Source organism: Betta splendens, chromosome 15 (assembly GCF_900634795.4).
Source record: "Betta splendens chromosome 15, fBetSpl5.4, whole genome shotgun sequence".
Taxonomy (NCBI): domain Eukaryota; kingdom Metazoa; phylum Chordata; class Actinopteri; order Anabantiformes; family Osphronemidae; genus Betta; species Betta splendens.
In genome coordinates, this window is record NC_040895.2 from 15,039,957 (window position 1) to 15,051,396 (window position 11,440).

Genomic DNA, 11,440 nt, shown 5'->3' on the forward strand with positions numbered 1-11,440 from the left:
ACTAAACCGCAAACTAAAATACGTGTCTTGACCATAATGTTTATACTAGAAGTAGACATATATGTAGTGTTGTGTAAACTATTTTACACATTAACCCTGTATTTTCTGTAGACTGCTCTGCAGAACTTCACTTTATTTCACTCCATTTGTTCCTTCATAAATGTGGAGTTGTTGTTTCTTAATATGCGAACATTTTCTCATTGTGTTTTTAGGACAGTGTGACGTCACCAGGCAGCGCGAGAAGTAGAAAAGAATCTCTGACGTCAGCCACGTCAGGCTTCAGTGTAAGTCCAAGATGGCGGAGGTGAGCGAGTTGAGGAGCAGAAATCACTTCGAGCCAAACTGCAGGAGCCGCGGCGTACGCGACGGTAAAGTGGCGACTCCGCTCTTCGGGTGGATGTTTCACAGAGGAGATGAGGAGCGTGGAGCCAGAGGCTGTTTAAGCGGGAGGCGTTTGAGTCGCGGTCGTCTTTGTCCTCGTCCGGGGGAAACTCTCGCTCGTCGGTTAGCCAGACGTTTGTTGTCGGTCCTGTCAGACGCGGCTGCGACCTCCCGCCGCTCAACGCCTCGTTTAACTCCCACGCGGCGTCAACAAATTCAAACTGCGTGAAAGTGAGCGGACGAGGGAGGCTTCCAGTCGCTCCGTGTTGTTTCCTGTCTAAACGCGCTGGAACGTCCCGTGTGTCCGTTAAGACTGAGCGGCACCTGTCCCGGGCCGACGCTTTGTCCCGGACCTCGGAGAACCAGCGGCTCCGCGGGTTCTCGCCTTTGGACCCGTCAGCTGTTCCACTGTCACCGTGAACCGGCTTCACCTGCGTCGTTTAGGAACTTTAAAACAGTCCGCGTTGACTGTGACGTTAGCAGATCTATCATCACTCTAATACTATTAACACGTTATAATCTATAATGTTATTAAAACAGAATACAACTAACTTTACCTGTCAGGTGCTGGTACGTAAAAAGTGCTAAAGGCAAGTTCAGTGACGTCACCATGCTGTCAAAGGAAAATGCGGGAAATGTATATAGAGTAACTTCTTGGTTTTTTTAAATGTATATGTTTTTCTATAGCTTTTTATGGCAATTTGACAACAAGCTGAATATGTTTAGATATTAGATAGACACAACCAACATATTGCGCAAAATAGATGAAAATAGAAGTGTTAATAATTAAAAGAGCAAATAAAATTATGTCGCTGCTACAATTAATTTCTAAACTGAAACTTTCGTCAGCAGCTGCTTGTTAAGAAGGTCCTGCTTGACTGGTACAGTAGGTAAATGTTTTCCAAGGCTCCTGATTGAGACCTGGTGAGGAGTCTTTTATCATGATAACCCTTATGCCTACTTTAATAGAAGCAACCGAGTCTGTGGCAACAGCATTTACTAAATGTTGGCTGCTCTTAATCTGCCCTTTGTCCCCACAGACCGACTATTTGTCTGCCTACTGCAGCTAAACGCTTGCCCTCCTTGACTTATGCAGAGATGCTGAGTCAGGCTCTTTTAGCGCTAGTGTGAAGAGAATTAGTGTACCTGCATTTTAATGGGATGATGTCGATTCCCTGCACTCGTTCATAGACTGGGTCTCTGCAGTCTGCTTGTTTTGAAAAAGAATGAACAATGTTGCCTGGTAACAATTTTTTTTTTTAAATATTCAATATTGGTAGTCTGGATGTCAAAGGGTTCAAAAAGACTGTTGAAATGTTTTAAATGAAAAAGTGTTGAGGAGAAATAGTGTTGCATCAAACATATTTGGCATGATTCCCCTTGATTTCTAAACACACATTCTAACTCGAACTAGAGTAACCATTTGTGGCACATTTGCACTGTTTTTTTTAATTTTCTCCTTCCTTGGAATTTTGAAAAGAGTCAAACATGTGTGAAAACTCTATTTAGACAGCTGAAAGAGTTAAATGCACCTACAGTAGATGCCTCAAATGCCTTAAGTATATCTTCCTTCAATATCAAGCTGTACAAATTCATGCGTGTCTTTGTGTGTATGTACAGTACAGGCAGGAATGCATGTAGGCCAGTTAACATCTGCTCGGTGCCTCTAAAAGATAAGCATAGGCAGCTAATTTTAGTCCTGTCCTCTATTTCTGCCAACCGGGGAGCAGGACAGTGCATCACTTTATCATGTACTGCAGTAGCATGTGCAAACATCAGCAGAGGTGACTGGCTTGTTGTATTTTGTTTCTCGCTCGCATTCGGCTGCGGTGCTGACTCCAGTTCAGCCCCAGTAGAATGGTGTCTTTGTGTGTCTCTCCTCAGACTGTGCCACTCCATCCTGCTGCGACTGCTGCTCCGCACATGATTTTAATCTGCACTGCCACACGCTGGGGGAATGCAGGGCTAATTTGTGTGCTGAGCAGATTACCGTAACTGTCCCCTGCTTCCAGCAGTTTTTCAAACATACAGCAGGCCCAACATTGCTGCTGTTCAGGGAGACCTAAACTTCAAGTTCATTTTCAGTATGCTCTTGTACCTCTGGCCTCTAGATAGAGTCTTGATCACAGGCCTCAGAACTACTCTCCCATGAATTTGACCTTGAATTTTTACAGGCTGCATTTAGTTATTTCATAATTTAGTAAGTAAAAAAACTAAGCCTGCCCTTTCAGTTTAACAAATGAGCTCCAAACACTAATGATGTCTATGTATTCAAAGTTCTAAAACATAGACACCTAGAACTTTGTGTAATTAATCTTTTTATGTTTTCTTTGAAAACAGATGACATTGGTAATGTTAAATATTTATACTATAAGTTACTGTAGTGGTTTGTAAAGAGGGAAACCAAACTAAAAGACATGAGTGGTGTTGGTTTGCTGAGATGTGATTTGAACGTGGTGCTACATCTCACTACAGCTGAATGGCTAATCTTTAAAGTATTTGAATGAGCCATGCTTTGTACTTGTCCTACCAGTTCTGTTTAGTACATAAGCAAGGGATTGTCACACAGAGTGTGTGAATCAGGAGTATGACATTGGACTTTGTGTAATAGTAACAATAAATCAATCAACCAGCCACATATTAATTAAAACTAATCAATAGGTACAGCCCTCATGCAAACTGTAGGCTATTAGTTTGTGGTTTTGGGAATGACTTTGATGGAGAACATATTTTAAAACGTCGTCCTCATAACCGCATTTGTCCCTGTATGCCGGCCCTTTGTGATTTTCAGCTCAAGCTATTTTTGAGATTGACCTAGATGGGTAGACCACAGTGGATAACAGCATTTGGCCCAGTATAGGATCCTGAAAAGATTCCTGTCTACAGTTCGACCCATATAGGGTGCGTTTAGCTTTGATTTATCTCAAAACAACAGTCTCTCAGGCGGAAAGATTTGTTCCACTTAATGATTCCAGTCCATAGTTGGACCCGCATGAAGCATTTTACTTCCTCACCTGTTACACAGAAATGCTTCAGAACCTTTTAGGCATACCACATTAACCTGCCTCCACATTCTCCCTCTGGCTCTATCTTCATGTGAACACAGCAGGGTGTTGTCTAACCACACAGTTTGTTTTTAATTCTTCCTCACCTTTGTCCTGTCATCTACAGGCTTGAGTGGCGTGGAGGATGTCCCCCTTTTTCGGCATAATCAGAAGCCTCCTTTAGCCAAACCCGAAGACTTGGAGGATGACCTGCTTTCCAAGAACATGGCCTTAAACTCGGGCAAAAATGCCAACCTCAGTCCCTTGCTGAAAGAAGACGTTCAAGAAGTCGAGGTAATGTTCCTGTCTATTAACAAGCAAGTATAGAATTATGTCTTCATGCTACATCACCCTGAGTGTTTTCTTCTTGCCTCATTTTTCCCTTGATGCTCTGTCGGCCAATCTCAGCTATTCACTTTCAATTTCCTTTTCTCAATAGAACCTGGCTCTTCAGCACAATGTAATCACTTGAGCCTCTGTCAATGCCAGGGAAAGCCCTGATTTATTACAAACTCCTGTCTTCAGGCTGTGGTGGAGGAAAAGGCCAGACCCGTCCAGATCGTCCTGGCCAATGAGGATGAGCACAGCTTTGAGCTGGATGCTGCAGCACTGGAGAAGATCCTTCTACAGGAACATGTGAAGGACCTGAATGCGGTCGTCGTGTCTGTGGCCGGGGCCTTCCGCAAGGGCAAGTCCTTCCTGCTGGACTTCATGCTGCGCTACATGCACAGACAGGTGAGTAAACATAGATAGTTCTGTGCATAATGTCAAGTTATTGTTATGACTCTGAATCTGTATGAATATGTATAAATAAGAGTATAATAAGAGTCCCAGTTAGAATTTAACATAATGTATAAATGTTAGTCATGAATTTGAGACTCGTGACTGGTGCGGTGTCTGTGCACAGCTGTTATGCCTAAAACTGCACAACATTCTGAGTCAGTTGAGATTGTGAAAACAGATGGGCTAGAAGAACAAGCCCAGCAGATGAGATTACAGCTCATACTGGCATGTGTGCCCGAATGTGACAAGTGAAAACAAGTAATTCATCTTCACTCTCATGGTGAGATACCAGCTCAGTGGGATGGGCTATAATGTGCATAAATAAAGGCAGGGTGCTGACTATATATAAATGCTCTCCCCACCACAACACCTCCAGACCATGCAGCAGCACACAAGTATCATGGATAACCTTACACACACACACACACACACACACACACACACGCACACGCGCGCGCGCAACAAGCAGAGGCGTGACCAATTGTCTCAGCTGTTGAGCATGGGCACATATTGCTTGACCAGATCCACCTATTCCTGCTTTTCTTTAATGATGCTATTGTTCAGCCTGTATTAATTATAATGAGGTTTGTACTGTAATGCAGCTGGTGCTTTTCTGGTGTTGGCAAGTTTATTAAACTTATCAAAATCGTTTGGTTGTGCCTACATGTGCTGCAGAGATCAGAAAGGGAAATCAGTGTGTACTTTGGCTTGCAAATCAACTATTAGCTTTTGGAGGTGTGTCTATCTGTAGTCAAGGAATCTCCTTATTTGTCTATCAGAAATACAAACAATGCCATAATGCAGTGTAATTTATTAGATTAATAAGTACATATTTATTAATACTTATCCCAGTTAGAGTTTACATATGCTGCCATCATTGTACTGGTCATATGAGGCTACTGACAGCATGGTCAGACCCACATGTTGCCCAGGATACAATCATTAACATCATCTCCAGTGCCCCCTGAGTGAGATTTATTTGTTGAACCCCATTCTCCTTCTCATCTCACCTTTTTATGTGCAGGATAGCAAGTCGTGGATAGGAGGTGATGACGAGCCTCTGACTGGCTTCACCTGGAGAGGAGGCTGTGAGAGGGAGACCACAGGAATTCAGATGTGGAACGAAGTATTTGTGGTTGACAAACCCGACGGCAGTAAGGTAGACAGTTGTCAAACGGTGCCAAAAATTCTCGGGTGCCATGAGAACATGTTAACTGTGAATATCAGCTTATATATTGATTCAACTGTTAACTCCATTTAAAATAAAATCTATTGTACTTGACCCCAACAGGTTGCTGTCATTCTCGTCGACACACAGGGAGCATTTGACAGCCAGTCCACCATAAAGGACTGTGCCACTGTGTTTGCCCTCAGCACAATGACTAGCTCTGTGCAGGTGAAACTGAATACATAGAAAGTAAACTTTCTTTTTATGAAACAGTTTGTCAAAGTGGGGCTTATGCTGTGTTTTTCAGGTGTATAACCTTTCCCAGAACATACAGGAGGATGACCTGCAGCACCTCCAGGTTGGTGTAAACTCTTCAGCCACCGCAGCTTTAGGTTTCTAGACTTACTTATTTATTTCTCTCCTGTTTAGCTCTTCACAGAATATGGACGACTTGCAATGGAAGAGATCTACCAGAAACCATTCCAGGTATGGCTGCTCCTGGCTTCTGTGTAATGATGTGTTGTCCTAATTAATAACTAAACATGAAATTCTTTGAAATATTTAGATGCACAGCAAGTCATCTTAATTTTTATTTGTTTTACCTAAATTTGGTAAATCTTAATTTTGATTCCCAAAATGAAAGACACCTTGTCTTTGTGTGTTTCAGTCTTTGACGTTTCTGATTCGAGACTGGAGTTACCCTTATGAACACCACTATGGCCTGGAAGGAGGCCACGCCTTCTTGGAAAAAAGACTACAGGCAAGAATCTATGAAATCAATTAAAAAAGCTTTTTTTACAGCAGATCGGAGAATAAATACATTCAAGCACAGGCTTTAAATATTTAATATTAAATTTAAATAATAATAATTTGATGGGCCTTACTAGAGGATTTCCTTGTTTGCTGACACAGGTGAAAGAGAACCAACATGAAGAGTTACAGAATGTGAGGAAACACATTCACTCCTGCTTCTCCAACATCAGCTGCTTCTTGTTGCCACATCCTGGTCTCAAGGTCGCCACAAACCCGTACTTTGATGGCAGGTTGAAAGGTAAAGGGACAGAAACATGCAAATAAATGAAAAGTAACTTGCGCAGCGCTAAACTGTTATCCGCTGTCTGTTTGTTTCAGACATTGACAGTGATTTTAAGAGGGAGCTGGCCAAATTGGTTCCTCTCCTGTTGGCTCCAGAGAAACTGGTAGAGAAGGAAATCGGAGGCAGCAAAGTCACCTGCAGAGATCTTGTGGAGTATTTCAAGGTGCAGTGAGATTTGATTTGAACATACTGTGGTTCAAATCAAATTGTTTAGTTTAGTTCAGTTTTTACGTCATTACATCATACATCATTGAGTAAATACAAAAACTGCCAGACTATTAACATTGCACAGAAAATACTGGACTGTTTTTATTTTGTAGGCTTACATAAATATCTACCAAGGTGAGGAACTCCCTCACCCAAAGTCCATGCTGCAGGTAAGGTGCTCTCCTTTAACTCAGGTGATTTTAGATGAGGATGGATCATCATTGCATTCGTCTTGTTTTTCAGGCAACAGCAGAAGCAAACAATTTGACCGCTGTGGCAGGAGCCAAGGACTTGTACAGCAGAAGTATGGAGCAGGCAAGAATATTCCTCCTTTCACAGTCATCATGCATTACACTCATTTAATCACACAATATCTGCTGATGCCCAAGAATGTGATGTAATAGTCTTATCTGATAGTTTGATTAAGGAAGCAATGTTCAAAGGCTCAATGCAAGTCTGATTAGAATTACAATTACTCTTATTAAGCTTTAAATTGCAGATGCTCCAGACATTCCTACATTTAACATCTCTAGTCACCTTCTTCTCGTCCTACTTGCTCTGTAACTCACACTGTTTTTCTTCTTCAGGTCTGCGGAGGAGACAAGCCGTACATCGCTCCAGCAGACCTGGAGCGCTCTCACGAGGAGATTCGAGAGCACTCTGTGCGCTTCTTTCGCTCTGTGAAGAAAATGGGTGGCGAGGAGTTCTGCCAGCGCTACCAGAACCAGCTGGAGGCCGAGTTGGACGACGCCTACACCAACTTCTCCAAACACAACGATGGCAAAAACATCTTTTATGCAGCACGCACACCGGCCACGCTCTTCGTCGTCATGTTCGTCACCTACGTGGTGTCCGGGCTGACGGGCTTCATCGGCCTCAGCACCTTCGCCTCTCTGGCCAACCTGGTCATGGGTGTGGCCCTGCTGTCGCTTTGTGTCTGGGCTTATGTCAAGTATTCTGGAGAGTTTCGGGAATTGGGAGTGATGATAGATCAGGTGGCGGAGACGCTCTGGGAACAGGTATGTTTAACCAATCTAACACTGACATGGTGAATGTGTTATTGGGCAGTTAAATGTGGGTCAGAGTCAGTGACCTGACATCTAGTTAACTTTACAAGGAGCTGCTGGTTTTTGGTTACCAGCATGTGATCATCTGTTCTTGTTGTTGTTGTTGTTTGACTTCAGTTCTGTATTCGTGTCACTGATTCTATTACCACACTCTGACTTGCTTTTAGTCTTGATTAAGTTTTTGTTTAGATAAGTAGGTATTTAGGTCATTGTCTTCTTTTTGATATTTATGGTTACTGTAGTTTGTACATTAGACTTTTACACTTGCTGCTATTTGTTTGTAGGTGTTTAAAAAGCCAGAGACCAGATCCCTCCAGTTTTGTTTTGTTTTTTTTTTATTTCTCTTCTCTCACTGAATTCAGTTGTCTTCACATCTAAAAAGCCATCTTCACCTTTCAGCCTCTCGTTCTCTCTGCGTTCTTTTCTGAAGCTCCTGTTTTTAGTTTTCATGCTTTCTTCATTCCTTTTGGTAGTTGACCACAGTTATGTCACGGTGCTTATACTGAGCTTCACCACAAACACAGCCTTCATGTCTGCTCTTACTTCTCCCTCCTTCCTCTGCTTTTGTCTCTTCCTCCATCTCCTGCTTTACAGAAGGCTGTCAGAAAGGTGAGGGGTGTTGGTTCCTATTGTCCTGATCTTGTCTTGGATCATTTTTTTTCTTTTGGTAAATAAGCAGACCAGTTCTTATAATCAGGACGCCAATGACTGCAACTAATTGTGTTTAAAAATGTGACACTACAGAAGGCTTAGAGCCAAACCTGTGACTGCAGCTGCACATATCCAGTACTATGCACTGTCCCCTTAAACATGTTGATGAGCAGCTGGTCCAGCACTGCTGAAAAAGCTATGATTCTGTCAATCAAAAACAACTGTAGTTTGGTTGAATTTTGAGAGATACTGAATTTTAAATTGAGATTTTAAAGGAGGTTACTGACTAAGGGATTTCTATCTTTGACAGTTGTGTAGGCCTTTGTGGAAGCTGCTACATTTTGGAATTTGCCCCCCCCCCATGTCCTACTGTTGCTCATCATCTTTTCCTTCCCGTGTTGCTGTCGCTCCGTGTTTAACTCTTCCGTTCCTCCTTGCTTTGTCCTCTCAGGTTTTTTCCCAACTTTTGAAGCCTCTGAGACCCTTATCGCTTCTCTCTTCAACACTGGGACTCAGAGCTCTGCCTCCTCTCAACAACAACTATAAGAAGACTAATTAGCTGCTGGTCGACCAGCATTTACAGACTGTAACATTTTCTTCTCATATTAAACTTACTTGTTGATTTTGCTGCGTCCTTTGGGCGTGGACTCAGACACACACACTGAGCACTGGCCCAACTCAGGATCTCAACGACCAGGAGTCTGCCGGAATGGTTTTTAACATTCTTATTCTGCTTATGTGTGGTTTTCAGTGTTTTTTTTTCTGTTGTAAAGGTTGTGAGTCTGGTTTTGTTGCATTGTCAGCATGTTGAACAATGAATCTTAAGTTCCTTTTATTTAAGGTTAAACTTATTTCTCTTTCAGTTTCTTCCTATAGTTTTTAAAAATGTAATGACTTGTATGGCCTGTTCTTACGTGAAATCCTTCTCTTGCAGGTCCTGAAGCCGCTAAGTGAACAATATATGGAAGACAACGTCAGACAGACGGTGGTCAACTCCATCAAAGCCAGCTTGACAGAACAGGGCTCACAACACACCAAGTTAAAGACTCACTGATGCTCTTCATCCCTCCCTCATCTCCCTCCCACTCACTGAATGTCTACAATCATAGTAATAATGGAACTAGTTCAACACCAAAGCCCCAAAACACAGACTATCACACTGCTGCCCTGTCTTTATTTGCTGTTGTGGACCTATAGGTCTGCTGTCTGTCCTGCTCTTCATCGCCCCCCAGTGCTCCAGAGCAGAACTTGCACATGAATGAGAGGCACGAGCAGTGCAACGGGCAGCATCGCCTCACGCCAAAACAGAAGCTGAGGGACGGCCATGTCCTCGTGTGCCATGCTGTGACGAAGGATCCTTAGCTGTAGCTTGTACTGTAGCCCGACACGATTGCTGGTAGCAGACTGCACTGGCTCCAGGACTGTTAGAAATCAGGGAAACTGACACCGCTATGGGCAGCTGCTTCCAACCGTGGTGGCAAACTGAAACACTTGTGCATTTAATCGTTTCATGTTACAGGCAAGATAGTCCGGAGCTCAGTTTACATCCTCTTCAGGCAGTTTCCTTGAAGCACAAGTGACAAATCAGAGCTAATGAGGTGGTTGTTGATTGTGTCACTAGTTAAACTGCACTGCATCTGCATGAAGTAAACTGTCTGACTTACTTGTAGTTCACAAATGTTTGCCTCCATTCTCGCACTAAATTTGAAACCAGGAAGCATTTGAAGAACCTCTGGGTTCAGTTCAGCCTCTGTTAAAATGTTTTTTTAGTATTTTGTGATTGTAGTACTGAATCTAAAACTGTTGGAGACTGAGCCACACAGCTTTTGGTCAGTTTTTATTGTAGACACGCATTCTGTGGCCTTGGTGTCTCCCACCAGCGTTTGGCTTTTGCATGGTGAGCTCGCTTCTCTTACACTGATTTTCTTGCTTTTGTGGCATTATTTCTAAATTGCTAAACTGTTTCTTTAACTGACAACAGACCTTCTCTAAAACCAAATCACTAAATTATGTTTCATATCTTCCTCCCATAAAGCAGCAAATTGATTTTTACTCTAGGAATCTTAATCATTTTTTGTCCAGCACACTAACGGCTGGTCTCATCTGTCTGAACTTTTGATTCCGTCCACACTGTCTCATACTGTACATTTGTTCAAATTACAAACCGGCATGGACGTGGGATTAAGTATTTAAATAAACTTTGTATACACTTTGTAGTAAATCATTTGCTGATGGTTGTTTTTTTTTCCTTTTTATCAATTTAACATTCTGGTTTGTTAAATGATTAGTTACAGTAGTTCAATAAGGACGATAAGGAAAAACTAGGTGAATGTGGATTCTGAGAAGGAAAACCTGTGAGTGGGTTGGAGATGATGTCTGTCTGCCTTTTAAAAATTCTCTGGTAATTTATTTTTGAATAAAATGTCGACCTTAAGAATAAATCATCATTACAACTCTGTCGCTGGGTTTGTTCTTTTAGGAGGTCCCAAGCACAACCTCTTTATAGCCTCAATAGAGCTACACAGACAGCTCCCAACACAGTAAAAAGTATTAAAACACTTCTACTTCCTGTAAAATAAAGAAAAAACAATACAGTTCATAAACAAACTCACAGCTTTACATTCAGTTTACTGTCTTCTGCTTATGCCAGTGGAGAAGGTGACTCATACAGGTCAGTTTGTACACGTACGTATGTGCTCAACTACCAGATTTTGATGTCTGGATTTTTTGCTTTTATCTAAAATGCTTTTTTATGTATAACAAATTCTTCAGGTTGAGTTTTACTCATGAAAAGCTTCAAATAAAAAAAGGAAATAAAAATTTTAATCAATTTTTTGTTCAAGTTATCTAGTAATAAAAAAGTGGGACGATACCTAGAGAAAAATTAATAACTATATATATATATATATATATATATATATATATATATATATATATATATATATATATATATATATATACACCTTTAAACACAAGTAATTCAATTGTATATTTTACTTCATATTTCTGAATCTGTGTCTGCAAATAAAGTATTGAGTGGGCT

The 11,440-nt window shown here is 41.7% G+C and overlaps 1 protein-coding gene across 2 annotated transcripts; it reads left to right on the plus strand.

The window, feature by feature from the left end:
- The first annotated feature begins 212 nt into the window (after positions 1-212).
- atl2 (atlastin GTPase 2) lies at positions 213-10,855 on the plus strand. 2 transcript variants are annotated; one of them, XM_029127080.3, is made up of 16 exons: positions 213-368; positions 3,553-3,719; positions 3,951-4,160; positions 5,233-5,367; positions 5,500-5,604; positions 5,684-5,734; positions 5,806-5,862; positions 6,044-6,136; positions 6,289-6,427; positions 6,508-6,635; positions 6,793-6,849; positions 6,923-6,994; positions 7,267-7,698; positions 8,341-8,355; positions 8,849-9,109; positions 9,332-9,484. In XM_029127080.3, exons 1-15 carry the CDS (start codon positions 296-298, stop codon positions 8,954-8,956), a joined length of 1,842 nt encoding a protein of 613 aa, XP_028982913.1. In that variant the 5' UTR covers positions 213-295; the 3' UTR covers positions 8,957-9,109; positions 9,332-9,484. The 2 variants fall into 2 exon arrangements, with proteins under 2 accessions (XP_028982913.1, XP_028982914.1); XM_029127081.3 differs by lacking the exons at positions 8,341-8,355; positions 8,849-9,109 and having other exon boundaries at positions 9,332-10,855.
- The last annotated feature ends 585 nt before the right edge of the window (positions 10,856-11,440 follow it).